At 45.8% G+C, this 20,321-nt stretch overlaps 1 protein-coding gene and 1 long non-coding RNA gene across 3 annotated transcripts; one reads left to right on the forward strand and one right to left on the reverse strand.

Moving 5' to 3' along the window:
• Positions 1 to 257: 257 nt before the first annotated feature.
• On the reverse strand, positions 258 to 20,279 carry LOC120872754. 2 transcript variants are annotated; one of them, XR_005723322.1, is made up of 5 exons: positions 19,843 to 20,234; positions 18,092 to 18,188; positions 12,147 to 12,406; positions 11,636 to 11,819; positions 258 to 2,491 (listed from the first exon to the last, which is right to left on the reverse strand). It is a non-coding gene; the product is annotated as an uncharacterized LOC120872754 (long non-coding RNA). The 2 variants fall into 2 exon arrangements; XR_005723323.1 differs by lacking the exons at positions 258 to 2,491; positions 18,092 to 18,188 and having other exon boundaries at positions 9,607 to 11,819; positions 19,843 to 20,279.
• On the forward strand, positions 18,855 to 19,691 carry LOC120872750 (agouti related neuropeptide). Its single transcript, XM_040253360.1, has 3 exons — positions 18,855 to 19,026; positions 19,183 to 19,274; positions 19,462 to 19,691. Exons 1-3 carry the CDS (start codon positions 18,897 to 18,899, stop codon positions 19,642 to 19,644), a joined length of 405 nt encoding a protein of 134 aa, XP_040109294.1. The 5' UTR covers positions 18,855 to 18,896; the 3' UTR covers positions 19,645 to 19,691.
• Positions 20,280 to 20,321: the final 42 nt, after the last annotated feature.

Consider the following 20,321-nt stretch of genomic DNA (forward strand, 5'->3'; position numbering starts at 1 on the left):
ACTGTAGCCTTGGACCTGCTGCAGAGTTCGTTCCAGTTCTAAAAATCACTCAAAGGGACTTCCCCGGTGGACTAGTGGCTAAGACTCCATGCTCTCAATGCAGGGGACCCAGCTTCGATCCCAGGTCAGGGAACTAGATACCACATGCCACAACTAAGACCTGGCACAGTCAAATAAATAAATGTTTAAAAGTAAATAAATACATAAATTAAAAAAAATCACACAAAATTAGCACATCACCCGATAAATGATTGGAATAGAGTGCCAAAAATGGTATATTCTTCCTCCACAATCCAAACAGGAACAGAGGCATAAAAACAGAGGAAAACCAGAAAGCAAGTAGTAAAATCCTGGAACTAAGTCAACCATATCAATAATGTATGTAATGATTAGATGTAAATGTACTAAAATACCAATTAAAGGGCAGAGCTCCTCTAGTGAACAGAAAAGACCCAACTATTAATATATGCTGTCTGTAATACTCACTTTAAATGTAAAGACACAAATCAGGAAAGTAAAGAATGGATAAAGATATGCTAAGCTGGCAGTGAGCCTAGGAAAGCTGTGGTGGTGGTAATGCTATCAGACATGGTGGACTTTAAGGGGATAAGTGTTACCCAAGCTACACAGGGAACTCCCTATGGATACAATCATAATAATCATACATGCATGTGTGTGTGCAACAACAGAGCTTCGAAACATTTGAAGAAAAAAACTGACCAAAACAGGGAAGGACTAGGCTAAACTATAACAATCACTGAAGCTTTTTACACCCCCCTCCATCAGAGCACAGAATAGCTCTGGACTAAACAATAAGGAAACACATAGAAGAGCAGAAGAACATTGTCAACCACCCTGACTAGAAGTGACATTTACAAGCACAAAACTCAACAGCTGCAGCAGTCACTTTCTTTTCCAGCAAACGTGCTACCTTCACCATGATAGACCATATATTCACCCACCAAACGATATTCATAAAATTCAAAGAATGTGCCAAGTATGTCCTCTGCCCACAGTGGAAGGAAATGAAAATAAATGACAATGAGATACATGGAAAAATCTCAAATATTTGGAAATCATATAACACACATAAAGAATCCATAGGTCAGAGACATAGTAAGGGAAATTAGAAAATATGCTGAATGAAGCGATATAAAACCTAAACATATCAAAACTTGTGGGATATCCTGGGGCAGTGGTTAAGGGAAATTTATGGCTTAAAACACATTGTAGAAAAAAATATATAAAGTGGGGAGACTCGTCCCCCAGTGCTCATGGCTTCATGGCAGCAATGCAGAGGAGGGGCTGCAGGGCAAGAGACCCCTTCTCTTGGTTTCCTGCTACAGGCTCCCACCCCTCACACAGCAGCCTGCAAGCTCTAAAATACTCGCCCACTGTGTCTCCCCTGCGCTAAACCCTCCTACCGCTCCCCGCTGCTTCAGGGCACAACTCACAACAGCCCTCAGCAGGCTGAGCTTTCATGACTTTGCTCCTACTCACCTTTTTCTCTCATGCCTCTGGGTACTGTTTGCCGGTGCGCTACATCTGGCTTTCGGAACTGTCCCTTGAAATCAGGAGCATTTTTTTCCTCCTCTCTTCCCCTAGAACTACGGTTGCCAGATAAAATACAGGACTCCCAGTTAAACCTGAATTTCAAATAAATAATGAACAACTTTTCAGAATGTCCCCAATATTGCATGGGGTGCGCACACATACATATATATACACTAAAAAACGATTCGCTGTTTATATGAAATTCAAATTTAACTGGATGTTAGAGTTTTATTTATTTGCCACATCTGGCGACCTTAGCCAGAACCAGGTACATGGTACTCCATCTGCCCTTTCTCTGCTTTTCTGCATGGGTGACTCCTTTTCCAGAGTCAGGTCTCAGCTTAAAAATAACATACCCGACGCCCCCTCACCCCGACAGACAGTTCTCCCTCCCCCTTTCTCAGGCTGAGGCTACAGTCATCTCATTTCTGTGCCTGAGCTGTGCCCACCAGGCAGGGTAGGTGGCCTGGTATGAGGCCCACCTCATTCACTGCTAACTCCTCACCCTCTGGTACAGTGTCCAGTACTTGGTGGCCACTCAATAGGTACTTGTTGAAGGAACAAGCACTGATCTAGGACCCAGCTGTGGGGATAGTGAGCTGGCCCCTTCTGCCCCCTCCACCCCCAGTAGGGGATGCATCAGTTACCTATCACTGCAAACAAACCACTCCTGACATTAGTAACTTTAAAACACCACAAGCATGTAGTTTGCTCATGAATCTACAAAATGAGCCGAACTCAGTGGCGATAGTTCATCTCTGCGTCTGACAACCCCCCTCCCAAAACGCACACAGCTGGGGCAGGAGAATCCATGTCCACGAGGACTCCCTCACAGGGCCTTCACGTGCATGCTCTATGCTGCTCCCCTCCACGTGTGCCTCTCCATGGGGTGGCCTGGGCTTCCTTACAGCACGGCAGCTTGGTTCCAGCAGCAAATCTCAGAGGAGACAGAACAGGGCAGATGCTAGTTTTCTAAGGTCTAGATCTGGAAACTATTACAGTGTCATTTCCACCATATTCTATTGGTTAAGCAGCTGTGGAGTCCATATTCAAGGAGACGGGTCATAGACCCCCATCTCTAAATGGAACAATACTAAAGAATTTCATGACTGTGCTTTAAAGTGACCACAGGAGAGAACACTCACTACCAAGGAACTGACAGAGCCGAGCCTCAGCACCAGGCTGTGTGTGTAATGGGTCAGAGGATGCTATTCCTTCCATGGGTGAGTGTGCAGCACAGACAGGTCAGTATGTTCAAGGAATCTGGGAGTGAGATAGAGCAGGAAAGATGGGAGGGAGCAAGCAAGGGCGTGAGAGAGATAAGGAAAGAGTCCTCCCTAGGAGGATGAAGAACATGAAGCAGCTCACCCAATGCAGGCACTCATAAGAACGGTACCTGAAAGAAAGCTGTGCAGCTGACACCTGTCAGGGCTCCCTTGGGATGCTGTAAACAAAAAATTCCAAGTTGAATTCTTTTCTTTTTTTTAAATCAGTTTATAGAAAGTTGACAGAATAGTCAAATGAACAACACATACACCTGTCACCTAGTGTCGCCAATGGTTAACATTTTACTGCATTTGCAATTTGAAAGTTACAAATAAGGTATTTCCCTAACCAGTCCTTTGGCCTGCATTCCCTCCTGCCCCACCCCCGCCCCCTCCAGCAGTGTACTCTCTGCACCAGTGGTTTCAGCCAGGGATGATTCTGTCCCCCAGGGGACAGCTGACAAAGTCAATGGAGACCTTTTTTTTGGGCTGTTGGCTGTACCATGCAGCATGTGGGATGTGGGATCTTAGTCCCCCAACCAGGGACTGAACCTGTGCCCCCTGCACTGGGAGCACACAGTCTTAACCACTGGACCAGAGGCATTTTTTGATTTACATTTTTTTAACTAAGAAAAAAAATTCATGTAACTTAAAATTCACCATTTAACCATTTTAAAGTATTTCTCATGAGAGGCAACCTTCATTCCTGTGTGCTCAGCTGTGTCTGATCTTTGTGACCCCATGAAATGTAGGCCTGCCAGGTTCCTCTGTCCATGGAATTTCCCAGGCAAGGACACTGGAGTAGGTTGCCATTGCCTCCTTCAAAATCTTCCCAACCCAGGGATCGAACCCAAGTCTTCTGCACTGGCAGCCAGATTGTTTACCACTGCACCACCTGGGGAAATTTTATTCCTAGCTAATCCTAAAACATCTCTGACTTTTCAGCTTGTTGCACCTGAACAGGTTTGGTGCTCCTGACACCTAGTGGTCAGGGACCAGAAATGCTGCTAAACTCCCAGAAGAGAGAATTATTTGGCCCCAAAATGTTGAGGCTGGGAGAGCCCCTTTACACCATCAGAGCACCACCATTACATTCAAGGAAATCAACAGCCATTCAGTCACTGGTCTCAAGAATGTCCCTTGGAGCATTTTTATTTCAGTTCAGGAGGCAAGGTTTACATATTTGGTGGTGAGGTCTCTTTAGTCTCTTTTAATATAGAAGAGTATTCTCTGCCCTACACTTGGCCTTTTTGTCTGATTACTTTTTGTAAGAGTCGAAGCCAGCTTTAGCACTGGATATAGTATTCTGGATTTAACTGATTGCTTCCTCAAGATCAGATTCATGGTAAACCATGCTGGTAAGAATACTAGTGTGATGATTACTGCATCATATCAGGGGGTTCATAAGATGAGGTTGCTGTGCTATTTATGATACTGAAATTGGATGATGATGTAGCTCACAAAATAGAAGGTGCTGCGCTCCACACCCCACCTACCCAAGCATGGTGTCCAGGCAGCGGCCCAAGTTGGCTTAACCTTTCTGAAGAGCAATGATGGCCTGGGGAGGCTGACTCTCACCCAGTAGGGAATCCTCAGGCCCTCTTCCCGTCTCCCCTGGACAAGGGGAAGGCCCCGAGAGCCATCAGTTCCCCTTGCTGACCCCAGGAAGCAGGCCCTAGTTGACGTCACTGAGAGGCCTTAGTTTCCAGGAAGAAGAAAACTGAAGGGCAGGCATGAGCTAAGTCCCTCGAGGCTGGAGGCAGGAAGCTGAGGGTATGGCTCAGAGGAGGCCGGGGGTTGTGAAGCTGGAAACTCCAGGGCCCATTAGCATTCCTGTGATAAACAACTGCAAAAGCTGTATTGAGGTTACTCTTTACCTTCTTCCTTTCAGGATGCAGAGTTCACATACTGCAAATAAGATCCCACAGGCTGCAGTAAAGACTGAAGATTCTGCATGCCAGAACTAAGACCTCGTGAAGCCAAATACGTAAATAAAATGACCCATTTAAAAAAATAATCAAAAGGCACTGTGTCAACATTCAACTGAAACCAGCTCCATTTCTGGAGTGTTCAATTACATAAGCCAATACATTATGTTTATAACTTAAGACAGTTTGAACCAAGCTTTCTGTTCATTACAACTGCTGTCATCTCATTGATATCATTTTTTTCTACACTATAAAAAAAAATCAGTGACAACCAGGAAAATACTGCTTTTCTTCACATTCGTATAGATTTTAGGAAATTATTATCTTTTCCCCAGGAGAAATAAGCTACAGACAAAACTAGAAGTAGAACCACACTGTAAAATCTGCAAATCCTACAAGTCTATAACTTGAAGATTTCCCCAGGGACAGGGAAGAAAACAAGTGTCACAAGAGATAAGACAAACACACATAAGGACAACAAGCTGGGGAAACAGTTTTCAGCACTGACCCACACACTAGGTACCCTTTTTCTCCTGGCACCCACTGCTACCACCTCCATGGGGTGATTTCTGGTCTAAGGTGTGAAGAACTTTTCAAACAACACAAGCTGCTTTGAGGAGAGGTGCAATGAGAGAGGTTCAAGTATGAGTAAGAATCATGTGAAAGTCCAAAGTGTGGGAAGAACCCACAGTGAAAAGGAAACCCGTGTGACTACCACCCAGACAGAAGACATTTCCAGCACTGCGGAAGTCTTCCTAGTTTCCCTCGCTCCATCCATAATGCCCCAAGTTAACCACTATGGTGCTGTATCACCATTTATTATGGTTTATGGCTTTGAATGACCGTAAGTAGAATCATACCACATTCACTCTTCTGTGGCTGACACCTTTCATTTAACCTTATGTATGTGAGATTCCTCTGTGTTGTGTACAGCAGTTCATTCACTTTTACTGCTGTGTAGTTTTCAGATGTATGAACAGACCATTATTTATCCATTTTCCTGTTGGTGGATATTTGGATTGTTCTTTGTTTTTAATCTATTGTGAATAGAGTTGCTAAGAACACTGTATATACATATCTTCTAGTAAACATTACACTCATTTCTCTTGGGCTTGTATCAAGCAGTAAACTTGCTAGGTGGAAGGTCAGCTGTAGTAAACACCACAGTTTTCTTTTTTCATGTTCTCTGCCCGGCATTAAGTGAAGATAACCTTACGGAGTTAAGGACAGAAATGGTATGGACCAAACAGAGGCAGAATATACTAAGAAGAGGTGGCAAGAATACACAGAAGAACTGTACAAAAAAGTTCTTCACGACCCAGATACCCACGGTGGTGTGATCACTCACCTAGAGCCACATCTTGGAATGTGAAGTCAAGTGGGCCTTAGGAAGCATCACTACAAACAAAGCTAGTGGAGGTGATGGAATTCCAGTTGAGCTATTTCAATTCCTAAAAGATATTGCTGTGAAAGTGCTGCACTCAACATGCCAGCAAATTTGGAAAACTCAGCAGTGGCCACAGGACTGGACAAGGTCAGTTTTCTTTCCAATCCCAAAGAAAGGCAATGCCAAAGAATGTTCAAACTACTACACAATTGCCCTTATCTCACATGCTAGCAAAGTAATGCTCAAAATTCTCCAAGCCAGGCTTCAACAGTACGTGAACTGTGAACTTCCAGATGTTCAAGCTGGATTTAGAAAAGGCAGAGGAACCAGAGATCAAATTGCCAACATCTGTTGGATCTTGAGAAACCAAGAGAGTTCCAGAAAAACATCTATTTCTGCTTTATTGACTACACCAAAGCCTTTGACGGTGTGGATCACAACAAACTGGAAAATTCTTCAAGAGATGGGAATACCAGACCACCTGACCTGCCTCCTGAGAAATCTGTATGCAGGTCAAGAAGCATGGTTTCAATTGAAACATGGTTTCAATTTGGAACTGGACATGGAACAGACTGGTTCCAAATCGGGAAACAAGTACATCAAGGCTGTATACTGTCACCCTGCTTATTTAACTTATATGCAGAGTACATCATGAGAAATGCCAGGCTGGATGAAGCACAAGCTGGAACCTCCTACAGCACAACCTCCTATTGCCAGGTGAAATATTAGTAACCTCAGATACACAGATGACACCACCCTTACAGCAGAAAGCAAAGAAGAACTAAAGAGCCTCTTGATGAAAGTCAAAGAGGAAAGTGAAAAAGGTGGCTTAAAACTCAACATTCAAAAGCTAAGATCATGGCATCTGGTCCCATCATTTCATGGCAAATAGATGGGGAAATAATGGAAACAGTGAGAGATTACTTTTTTGGGCTACAAAATCACTGCAGATGATGACTGCAGTCATGAAATTAAAAGACACTTGCTCCTTAGAAGAAAAGCTATGACCAATCTAGATAGCATATTAAAAAGTAGAGATATTACTTTGCCAACAAAAGTCCATCTAGTCAAAGCTATGGTTTTTCCAGTAGTCATGGATGGATGTGAGAGTTGGACTGTGAAGAAAGCTGAGTGCCAAAGAACTGATGCTTTTGAACTGTGGTGTTGGAGAAGACTCTTGAGAGTCCCTTGGACTGCAAGGAGATCCATCCAGTTCATTCTAAAGGAAATCAGTCTTGAATATTCATTGGAAGGACTGATGCAGAAGCTGAAGGTCCAATACTTTGGTGACCTGATGTGAAGAACCAACTCCTTGGAAAAGATCCTGATGCTGGGCAAGATTGAAGGCAGGAGGAGAAGGGAACAACAGAGGATGAGATGGTTGGATGGCATCACCAACTCGATGGACATGAGTTTGAGTAAACTCTGGGAGTTGGTGATGGACAAGGAAGCCTGGCTTGCTGCAGTCCATGAGGTCACAAAGAGTCGGACACAACTGAGAGACTGAACTGAATTGAAGTGAACCTTATGGAGAAGAGGTTACTGATATTGTGGCTTTCACAATTTTTTCTAAAGGGTGCAGGCAGAAAAGTAATTCATATGAGACCTTACAAACATTAAATCCTATTATGTCAAACAAATGCCATTAAATATGAAACAAAATATGACTCTATTTCACAATATAGTTTATGGTTAACAAATTTAATATAGAATTTCAAACTACCAATTTAGCTTAATTAAAAGGTATAATTTAATCAGTCCTGATTAAATAAAAGCATGTTCAGTATCCTCTCCCTCTGAGATTTTTAAATAGAACAGTTGGGAAGGTTTGGTGTTGGGAGTTATGGTTGCCCAACAGTGATACTGGGGCTTCCCAGGTGGCTCAGTGGTAAAGAATCTGCCTGCCAATGCAGGAGACACAAGAGAGGCAGGTTTGATCCCTGCTTCAGGAAGATCCCCTGGAGGAGGGCATAGCAACCCACTCCAATATTCTTGCCCGGAAAGTTCCAAGGACAGAGCGGCCTGGTGGGATATAGTCCATGGGGTCACAAAGAGTTAGACACCACTGAGCGCATTCACATACACAAAAAACAGTGATTATGTTGATTCCTTTTGAATTAAGTTATTAAGATCACCACTAACCAAACTGTATTAACTGAAAGGTTGCACATACAGTAAATTCTAATGGTATCCTGTACACACATACATGTACATAGTAGTATTTAACATTGACAAGCAATACTGGCTAGGAGAATTAGTACCCATGCATGGCCTGCTAAGCCTTCCTAGTAGCTACCTCCATGATCAGAAAACTCAACTTGTAACCTGTAATAACAGATTTGTCAAGAATTCAGTACTTGTCTCAGGAAGTTTATATTCCCACAGGTAGGGAGTAGCTTATAATAGATTTTTAAAAATTAAAGTATAGTTGATTTACAATGTTATATTCATTTCAGGTGTACAATGTAGTGATTCAATATTTTTATATATTACACTCAATTTAAAGTTATTATAAAATTTTGGCTATATTCTCTGTGCTATATGACAGTTTTCTTATTTGCCTCTTACCAGTTCTAGTTATTTCATATCCTTGCCAATGCTTGGTACTGTCAATCTTTTAAATTTTAACCAATCTGGAAGAAGTACAAGCTGGAATCAAGATTGCCGGGAGAAAAATCAATAACCTCAGATATGCAGATGACACCACCCTTATGGCAGAAAGTGAAGAGGAACTAAAGAGTCTCTTCATGAAAGTGAAAGAGGAGAGTGAAAAGGTTAGCTTAAAGCTCAACATTCAGAAAACTAAGATCATGGCATCTGGTCCCATCACTAGATGGGGAAACAGTGGAAACAGTGTCAGACTTTATTTTGGGGAGCTCCAAAATCACTGCAGATGGTGACTGCAGCCATGAAATTAAAAGACGCTTACCCCTTGGAAGGAAAGTTATGACCAACCTAGACAGCATATTCAAAAGCAGAGACATTACTTTACCAACAAAGGTCCGTCTAGTCAAGGCTGTTTTTTCCAGTGGTCATGTATGGATGTGAGAGTTGGACTGTGAAGAAAGCTGAGCGCCGAAGAATTGATGCTTTTGAACTGTGGTGTTGGAGAAGACTCTTGAGAGTCCCTTGGACTGCAAGGAGATCCAACCAGTCCATTCTAAAGGAGATCAGCCCTGGGTGTTCACTGGAAGGACTCATGCTAAAGCTGAAACTCCAATACTTTGGCCACCTCATGGGAAGAGTTGACTCATTGGAAAAGACCCTGATGCTGGGAGGGATTGGGGACAGGAGGAGAAGGGGACGACAGAAGATGAGATGGCTGGCATCACCGACTCGATGGACATGAGTTTGAGTGAACTCCGGGAGTTGGTGATGGACAGGGAGGCCTGGTGTGCTGCAATTCGTGGGGTCGCAAAGAGTCGGACACGACTGACTGAACTGAACTGAACTGAGTCAGTATATAGCAGTATCTCACTGTGGTTTTAATTCAGATTTCTCTATGAATTACATTTCTCTAGTGATGTTGAGCACCTTTCCATATGGTTGTCGGCCATTTGGAAATCCTCTATTGTGAAGGGTCTGTTCAAGTCCTTTTTCTTTAATGACTATGGAATTCTTTGAGTCATATTTTGAGTATATGCATTCATTGTAATGATCTTTTCCCAGTTTGTGGCTTATCATTTTACTTTAATTATCTTTAATTAATGACCAGAAGTTCTTAGTTTTTATGAAGTCAAATTTATTAGCTTTTGATGGTTAGTACTTTGTCCTGTTTAAGAAATCTTTGCCTACTCCAAGGTTATGAAGGTATTCTATTTTTTTCTAGAATCTTTATTTGTTTTACCTTCACAAGTATATTGATAATCTATCTCAAATTAATTTCTGTGAGGGCAGGTAAAGGTACAGGTAAAACAGTTACTTGCTCCCACACTGTTTATTGAGAATATCTTTCCCCCACTTGATTCTGTAAGCTTATGTAATTAATTTTCAACCAGTCTTCTTTTCTAGTAAATCTACTTAAATATGCATTGCTTTAGATGCTTCCCATAAGTTTTTTAAGAAATTTTTAATGTTTTTTATTTGGCTGTGCCAGGTCTTAGTTGTGGCATGCAGGATCTTTGATCTTTAGTTGGGGCATGTGGGATCTAGTTCTCTGACCAGGGATCGAACCTAGGCCTCCTGCTTCAGGAGCGGGGAGTCCATTCCCATAAGTTTTGATACACTGTTTTTCATTATCATTCAATTTGAAACATTTCTAGTTTCTTTTGTGATTTCTCCTTTGATTCATGAGTTACTTAGAAATGTGACTGAGAGTAAAGGACACTCAGCACAACTCTGGCAGCCAACCTGGGCCACTGGAGTGGCTGGCTTGCTTTCGTCTTTGCACTTCTGGCAGTTCTGTAGGTGAGTGAAAGTTCCCACAAGCAGATGTGTGTGGAGAGACTCCTTAGGGTTGAGCCTGCCCTGGCACGAGCACACACACAGAATAACCAGACCTCTTCTCTAGCTCTAAAACATACCCTGGGCCATGAGAGAAAGAAGGAAAAGCAGGCTAGCCCTTCTTTAGCTGAGTAATCAAAGCTAAGTCACTTAAAGCTTTCTGATCTGTAAAACGGGGATGATAATGTTTAGTTCCATGTTCTCTGTGCATGCTAAGTTGCTTCAGTTGTGTCCCATTCTTTGTGACCTCACAGACTGTAGCCCTCCAGGCTCCTCTTGTCCATGGAATTCTCCAGGCAAGAATACTGGAGTGGGTTGCCATGCCCTTCTCCAGGGGATCTTCCCAGGCCAGGGATCAAAACTGTGTTTCCTCTGTCTCCTGCATTGGCAGACAGGTTCTTTACCACTAGTGCCACCTGGGAAGTTCCATGTTCCACTGAGAGTGCATGGAATGGGAGTCTTGCTATGGGACCTTAGGTAAACCTTAGCAGTTAAACAGATGAGGCCAGGAGGAAAATTTGCCTCTATGACAGGTTCTGACACAATGTCTGCCTTTGGCCAGAGCTGGGAGGAGGACCCCTACCCAGGGCTTTGTGGAGACAGTTAATGCAGGGCCTACAGAGGCAAAATTGGGAAGTGGTGACCAGTGGGGCTGCTTGTGGGGGCCAGCCTATGAGCTCTTCCCCCCATACCAGCCAAGGGCTTGCTGCCTGGGTGAGATGTGCCCCAGGGGGTCTGGTTTCAGCTGGAAGGTTATCCTTTCCATCCAACACCCCTAGATGACTGCTCCCCAACAGGACTCAATCTCCTCCCAGCTCCCATACCTATACCTCCTAGACCTTCTTTATAGCTGGAGGCAGAGGGGATGAGGAGGGGTAATTGCAGAAAAGAGTGAGTCCACAGAACTCTGGGAGCAGCTGCAGCTCTCTCTGCTTTCTTGAGCTGATCTTGGGCTCACTTTGAACCTGTCAAGCCAGGTACTGTCATACCTCTGTGCCCATTACCCTAGGCTACATCTTTTTGCCTATGTCCAGATTTCCTGCAGCCTCTGTTCTTACCTGCATAGAACATGAGTGGCAGAGGTGAGCAGGTAGGTGGATCCCTGGGTCTTTAGCAGAAAGAGCAGTTGCTAGATTGAGAATCATTTCCAGACAGTCCAGCGGTTCCTGTTGTGCGATCACCTTTGCTCCTAGGGCTGCAGCTGAGCCACTAAACATCCTCACAGAGTCAGGTTGCTCCATTCTATGGGGGTGAAATAGAAACAATTCAGGATACATCCCAAGTGCCCCCTCCCTAGTCCAGTAGTGCCATGCCACTGAGGGTTGCTGGGGACTCAGTTTCACTCCCCAGAAACTTTGCTGTACTCAGGGGTCCTCTTATCACCTGGAATGGAACAAGCTCTCCACCATTTTGGTAGATTTCTTGGGAGTGTGGGGGCTGGTGTACTGCTTGGACATACTGAGGGCAGGGGTAATCTGAGGCAGAAGGTAGGGTCCTGCAACATCTCCAGAGACTGAAGATTTCACCCAGAAAAGTAGGACCTGGCAGAGAGGAGGAGGGACTGGTTACCTCTCTGGGTGTCTGAAGATTTGGATACTGGGGTTTGCAGATGTCTTCAGAAGGGGCTGAAACTGGAGTTGAGAATGCCCTTTGCCACCTTGGAGGGGCCCATGAGTCCAAATTGCAAGTCACATGCTGTGAGTCAGATTGGCTGGTCCTATTTGTCTTCCTTGGGCCTTTTCGGAAGTTTCATCTGAGCACTCCAGCCACAGCTCAGCTGTTCTGCGGGCCTCCAGTTAAGGCCCCACCATCTGCATAGAAGGGGAGGCCTGTGTGGGGAGAGGAAGAGGGAGTTAGAGCAAGGTCTGAGGGGGAAGGAATGTCTCTGGGCCTGAGGCCTCTTACAGTCAGGGGAAGGGGTGTTCTATCCAAAAGCTGGCCCTGCACCATGCCCTGCTCTCCCTGGCTTGACCTCAGCCTACACTCTCATGGCAATAGGAAATTCCATGAAGTTTCGTTGACCCCAGAATCAGGAGCTTCAGGTCATCACAGTGTCTGACCTAGACTTGAAGTCTAGATGCCTTGGCACAGTGCTGGTCATGAAGCATGCACTCAAACAGTTCGCAAATGAATGGGAGAATGGCAAGCACTGGTTTTTGTGCAACAAACACGACTCTCCTACCTAGGGACGCCTGATCACAGTGGGACACCCCTCAGGTGAGGGCTGAAGAGACACCAGCCTGGAATATCTAAATATACGTCTCTCCAAAGACATACAGATGGCCAACACACACATGAAAAGATGCTCAACACTGCTAATTATAAGAGAAATGCAAATCAAAATTATAGTGAGGTACCACAATAAACTGTGGAAAATTCTGAAAGAGATAGGAATACTAGACCACCTGACCTGCCTCTTGAGAAACCTGTATGCAGGTCAGGAAGCAACAGTTAGAACTGGACATGCAACAACAGACTGGTTCCAAATATGAAAAGGAGTACGTCAAGGCTGTATACTGTCACCCTGCTTATTTACATCATGAGAAACGCTGGGCTGGAAGAAGCACAAGCTGCAATCAAGATTGCCGGGAGAAATATCAATAACCTCAGATATGCAGATGACACCACCCTTATGGCAGAAAGTAAAGAGGAACTAAAAAGCCTCTTCACGAAAGTGAAAGAGGAGAGTGAAAAGGTTGGTTTTAACATTCAGAAAACTAAGATCATGGCATCTGGTCCCATCACTAGATGGGGAAACAGTGGAAACAGTGTCAGACTTCATTTTTTTGGGCTCCAAAATCACTGCAGATGGTGACTGCAGCCATGAAATTAAAAGACGCTTATTCCTTGGAAGGAAAGTTATGACCAACCTAGACAGCATATTCAAAAGCAGAGACATTACTTTGCCAACAAAGGTCCATCTAGTCAAGGCTATGATTTTTCCAGTAGTTATGTATGGATGTGAGAGTTGGACTGTGAAGAAAGCTGAGCACCGAAGAATTGATGCTTTTGAACTGTGGTGATGGAGAAGACTCTTGAGAGTCCCTTGGACTGCAAGGAGATCCAACCAGTCCATTCTAAAGGAGATCAGCCCTGGGTGTTCACTGGAAGGACTGATGCTAAAGCTGAAACTCCGGTACTTTGGCCACCTCATGGGAAGAGTTGACTCATTGGAAAAGACCCTGATGCTGGGAAGGATTGGGGGCAGGAAGAAAAGGGGACAACAGAGGATGAGATGGCTGGATGTATCACTGACTCAATGGACATGAGTTTGAGTGAACTCTGGGAGTTGGTGATGGACAGGGAGGCCTGGTGTGCTGCAATTCGTGGGGTCGCAAAGAGTTGGACATGACTGAGCGACTGAACTGAACTGAACTGAACCACCTCACATTGATCGGCATGGTCATCATTAAAAAGTCTACAAATAGCAAATGCTGGAGAGGGTGGTAGAGAAAAGGGAATCTTCCTACACTGTTGGTGGGAATGTAAATTGATACAACCATGTTGGGCAACAGTATGGAAGTTCCTCAAAAAACTAAAAATACAGTTGCTCTATGATCCAGCAATCCCATTCCTGGGCATATATCCAGACAAAACTATAATTCAAAAAGATACAGGCACCCCTACATCAATAGCTGTACAATTCCAAAGAAAGGCAATGCCAAAGAATGCTCAAACTACCACACAATTACACTCATCTCACATGCTAGTAAAGTAATGCTCAAAATTCTCCAAGCCAGGCTTCAGCAATACGTGAACCATGAACTTCCTGATGTTCAAGCTGGTTTTAGAAAAGGCAGAGGAACTAGAGATCAAATTGCCAACATGCACTGGATCATGGAAAAAGTAAGAGAGTTCCAGAAAAACATCTATTTCTGCTTTATTGACTATGCCACAGCCTTTGACTGTGTGGATCATGATAAACTGTGTAAAATTCTGAAAGAGATGGGAATACCAGACCACCTGACCTGCCTCTTGAGAAATCTGTATGCAGGTCAGGAAGCAGCAGTTAGACCTGGACATGGAATAACAGACTGGTTCCAAATAGGAAAAGGAGTACATCAAGGCTGTATACTGTCACCCTGCTTATTTAACTTATATGCAGAGTACATCATGAGAAATGCTGGACTGGAAGAAACACAAGCTGGAATCAAGATTGCCAGGAGAAATATCAATAACCTCAGATATGCAGATGACACCACCCTTATGGCAGAAAGTAAAGAGGAACTAAAAAGCCTCTTGATGAAAGTGAAAGTGGAGAGTGAAGAAGTTAGCCTAAAGCTCAACATTCAGAAAACTAAGATCATGACATCCGGTCCCATCACTTCAAGGGAAATAGATGGGGAAATAATGGAAACAGTGTCAGACTTCATTTTTTTGGGCTCCAAAATCACTGCAGATGGTGACTGCAGCCATGAAATTAAAAGACGCTTACTCCTTGGAAGGAAAGTTATGACCAACCTAGACAGCATATTCAAAAGCAGAGACATTTCTTTGCCAACAAAGGTCCGCTAGTCAAGGCTATGGTTTTTCCAGTGGTCATGTGTGGATGTGAGAGTTGGACTGTGAAGAAGGCGGAGCACCGAAGAATTGATGCTTTTGAACTGTGGTGACGGAGAAGACTCTTGAGAGTCCCTTGGACTGCAAGGAGATCCAACCAGTCCATTCTGAAGGAGATCAGCCCTGGGATTTCTTTGGAAGGAATGATGCTAAAGCTAAAACTCCAATACTTTGGCCACCTTATGTGAAGAGTCATTGGAAAAGACTCTGATGCTGGGAGGGATTGGGGGCAGGAGGAGAAGGGGACAACAGAGGATGGGATGGCTGGATGGCATCACTGACTTGATGGACGTGAGTCTGAGTGAACTCCGGGAGTTGGTGATGGACAGGGAGGCCTGGCGTGCTGCAATTCATGGGGTCGCAAAGAGTCGGACACAACTGAGCGACAGAACTGAACTGAACTGATTCCTAATAACTAAGACATGGAAACAACCTAAATGTCTGCTGAAAAATGAGATAAAGATGCAGTATACATACACAATGCAATATTACTCAGTTGTAAAAAAGAACAAAATAATGCCATTTGCAGCTACATGGATAGACCTAGAGATTATCACACTAAATGAAGAAAGTCAGAAAGAGAAAAAACAATACCATGTAAACATCACTTAAATGTGGAATCTAAAATATAACACAAATGAATGCATCTGCAGAATAGGAGCAGACTCCCAGACACAGAGAGCAGACTTGTGGTTGCTGAGTGGGGGGCAGGAGGGGTTAGACTGTGAGTTTGGGACCAGTAGATACAAACCATTATATATAGAATGGATAGACAACACGGTCCTATTGTATTGTATAGCATATGCAATTATAGTCAATCCTGTAATGAACCATAATGGAAAAGAATATGAAAAAGAAGATATGTAGGTATAACTGACCCATTTTGCTGTACTCCAGAAACTAACACATTATGTCAGCTATACTTCAGGGGCGGGAGCGGGGCAAGTGTTCCAGCTGGGGATCTGGGGATCTGGATCAAGCTGGATTTAGAGTGCCAGTGGATGCTCTGCTGCTCCCTGCAGGATAATGCAGGAACAGCACCCCTGGGCTGAGGACTAAATTGCTGGAGGAAAAAGAGGAGGCATGCAGGGTTCAAGCATCCCTCTTTGTCCCCACACTTGATATCTGGCACAGCACATTCACATTCTCCCGTTCCTCCTCCTTGAAGCCAGGGTCCCGATGCCTGGGGTCCATCCCCAGCCTCACGAAGCAGGCTCTGTATCTCCCCAGGTCTCCCAAATCTTCCATCCGGGACATGTCACACATTTCTGAAAGTCTTTCTGCCAGAAAGCCTTGTCTTGGGAACATCAGGCCAATTCCAGACCTGAAAAATCACTCATGCAGTGTTGGTATTCAGCAGATGGAAAGGGCTCCCAAGGAGCCTTTGTAGACTACTAGGTGTAGGCAACGCTGTTCATCAGGAAGAAAGACAAATGTTAAGGATCAACAAACACTATGAAAATAGAAAATGATAGAAAGGCAGGAACTTAATTGTAACAAAATTTGAAAGATCAAACCAAAGAACGATTATTTGTAAAACTTATAGAATTTGATAAGCCAATGGAATATTACCTTTAAATACTGATGCACAAGTCATAGATACACATAGATATAAATGGAGATCTAGAGTTGTAACAAGAAACCCGCAGATCATGCTTTGGGCCAATTCAGTGGTAGGAAGGTGGCTGGGTCAAACTGAGTGAGGGCAGGAGGAGGATGGGGTGGGAAAGGGCACCAGCAAATGTTTATTATGGAAAATATGAAATATATATAAAAGTAGCAGCATCAGGATAATTAAGCCCATGTACTCATCAGCCACCTCCAACAATTACCAACTCCACTAAAAATTTTGTTTCATCTCTATCACCTCCTGCTATTCCCCACCTCAGATTATTTTGAAGCAAACCTCATATTTCATATCATTTGATCATTAAATACATTACTTTTCTTTAAAAGAGAACAATGCTTTAAATAATGAGTACAGTACCATCATCACAAGTAAAAAAGTTAACAATTATTCTTTAATATCTTTAAATATCCAATGTTTATATTTCTCCGGGCATTCTGTTTTTGTATGTTTTTTTGATGGGAGGAGATGCTGTGTGGTGTGGCTTCCCTGGTGGCTCAGACGGTAAAGCGTCTGCCCGGAATGCGGGAGACCTGGGTTCGATCCTTGGGTTGGGAAGACCCCCTAGAGAAGGAAATGGCAATCCACTCCAGTACTATTGCCTGGAAAATCCCCTGGACAGAGGAACCTGGTAGACTACAGCCCATTGGGAAGCAAAGAGTTGGACATGACTGAGCCACTTCACTTTCACTTTCATGCTGTGTGGCATGTGGTATTTTAGTTCCCTGACCAGAGATCAAACCCAAGTCCCCTGCATTGGGAGCATGGAGTCTTAACCACTGGACCACCAGGGAAGTCCCTCCACTATGTTCTGATGGTTGTTTTTCTTGATTGTCTTCCCTATCGGACCTAACCAGGGACCTGGGCAGTCCCTGAGGCCAATACCCTGTGTCCACATACCCAAGTGAAGACAGCCACTGAGCTCCAGATGATAACCTATGGTTTTCAACCACTTTCTGCAAGGACTTCCTTAGGCCTCGCCCTAGTCAATATAGCCCATGTGAACCTGGGCTGCAAGTCCCAACAGCTGTCTTAGGTCAGCTCAGGTTGTACATTAAGTCCTGGAAGCTGATTCAGCCTGCATCCCTTTCCCCAACTGGCAAGTGTGTGATAAAGTGCCCTTTGGGGAGGTGGTGGTGAGGGGAGCCTGAGGCAGGAAGTCCTGTGTGTCCCACCATCTCTATGAAAGGGCAGGCCTCACACTCGCCTCGTGCTGATGCGACCAGGCATGGACAAAAGTCTGACAACACAGGGCGGAAAGGAGCAGCCATTAGCACTAATGAAGCAGGCGGTCTGAAAGCTTTTTACTTTGAAGCTACTCGTCCACCTGGGGAGGGAACAGTGCGTTCAGTCACCTTGGTTTCCAAGAACCGAAGGCAGAAAATGGTGTGGGGGTAGGAGCAGGGGTGGGATCCTGGAGCAGCCTGGAGGAAGAAGGGGGAGCAGAGATAGATCCAGAGAGGGAGGTAGAGGGCCTGCTTTTGGCTAAGTGGTCTTTTCCCCTCCTTACTCCTCTCCAAAACCCAGGGTCTGGGTCTGCACCCCAACCCCACCCGGCTTTGGCCACTGGTCCATCACCCCCCTTTCAATGCCCTTGACCCAAGTTCCTGGAAGCAAAGGAAACATGCCATGCGTAGGGTCTGAATGACCATCTCCGGGGCCACAAATTAAATTAAGCGTTCAGGGCTGCTTGCCTTGTTACTGCTAATGACTCCAGCCTACCCATCCCCCAAGTCCCTGTCCTGCAGAAATTTGGGGGCCCTGGGCACCCTATCTTGTTCCCAAATTTTGATGGGCTCCAGGAAACCTCACTCCAAATTGGAGATGGGCACCCCTCCTGTAGAGCCCTGGTTCCAGTGAGAGAGGCCTAAATTGTGCTCCCACCCTCTGGGGAGGGCTCCTCATACCCTGGCTGCAGGAAGCAGTCACGTGTGGGCCCTTCATTAGATCCTGCCATATAAGCAGGGGAGATGGAATGGTCAGCAATTCCTGGCGCGAGGATCCAGCAAGCAGAGGTAAGTCCTCAGGTTGGGCTGAGACTCCTACTCTCTAGAGGTCTGGGATAGGGCACCTAGAGGGTGCTCCAGGGATGAAGAGGGACTAAGTGGTGGGTTTTCCCGCTGAGCCAGGCCATGCTGACTGCAGTACTGCTGAGCTGTGCCCTGCTGCTGGCAATGCCCACCATGCAGGGGGCCCAAATGGGCCCCGCTCCCCTGGAGGGCATCGGAAGGCCTGACGAAGCCTTATTCCTAGAGCTCCAAGGTCAGTGTGGGCAGTGATGGGGCTGGGTGGGGCCTGGACACCCTCTGGTCACAAATTGTTCTGCCTGTATTAGCCTCTTTCCCCCTCCCCGATCCCAGGCCTGGGAGGCACTGTCTTGTGCATGGGGGGTTTCTGCCCTCACATTACCTGTCCCAGGCCTAAGCCTGCAGCCGTCGCTGAAGCGGATAACGGAGGAACAGGCCGAAGAGGCGCTGCTGCAGGAGGCAGAGGCCAAGGCCTTAGCAGAGGTAACTGCTCAGGGCAAGGGTTGTGGCCACAGTCTTTAAATGGGGGGCATCAACCTCTATCTCTACTTGACCCTCTCACCTGGGCAACACTGCAGACCATCCCTCCCCATGCTCCACTCATCTCCTACCTTGATCAGGGCAGATCCCTGAAACTGCCTTTGAGGCCCATCTTCCCCAAACCCTTCAGGTGCTAGATCCGGAAGGACGCAAGCCACGCTCCCCACGTCGCTGCGTAAGGCTGCACGAATCCTGTCTGGGACACCAGGTACCCTGCTGCGACCCGTGCGCCACGTGCTATTGCCGTTTCTTCAACGCCTTCTGCTACTGCCGCAAGCTGGGTACCACCACGAACCCCTGTAGCCGCACCTAGCTGGTCGACGTCAGGGTCGGGGCTGGGGGGCACCAATAAAAGGATGGAACCAACCCCAGGGTTGTGGCGTTATTTCGAACGTGACCGCCGTCGGAGGTGGGGGAGGTCACGGCAGGGGTGAAGGTTCCTCTAAGCCACGACACCACACACACCACCCCTTACTCCAGGGCCTGCGTTATCCCATCACGAGTCACTTACATGCGAGCTCTTAGAGCGCCAGGCACCGCTGGGAGAAACAGGAGGGCCGTGCTCCTGCTCTTGAGAATCTTTGATGATAAATGCGGGGAAGGGGGGCACAGGGCGGCAGAGGGGTTGTACCTCCCAGCATGCTAACAAGTCTCAGGCTCCAGGGCCTGCTTGCGGCTAACTCGACGCGTGACCCCTAGCGAAGCCTGGCCCTCACCGGACCTCAGTCCCTCCCAGAGGAATGATGGCTCAACAGTCTGGAATATTTCCAAGCAAAAGAGGGGCCGCCCACTCCCATCTTTACTTCTGGGGCGGCCACAGCACCAGGGTGTACCAGACTCAGGAAATCTAGAGCGAAGACCCAACCGAATCCCCCGCTTCACGGGCGCCACCTAGCGGTTGGCCTGGAACATTCCAAGCCTCTCTCTCCAGGGAGCAGGAGGGCCGCCCCCGCCTTCCCTCAGCGCGCAGGCGCCAGAGGGCAGGCCCCC

The sequence above is a fragment of the Oryx dammah genome, unplaced genomic scaffold, assembly GCF_014754425.2.
Source record: "Oryx dammah isolate SB20612 unplaced genomic scaffold, SCBI_Odam_1.1 HiC_scaffold_13, whole genome shotgun sequence".
Taxonomy (NCBI): domain Eukaryota; kingdom Metazoa; phylum Chordata; class Mammalia; order Artiodactyla; family Bovidae; genus Oryx; species Oryx dammah.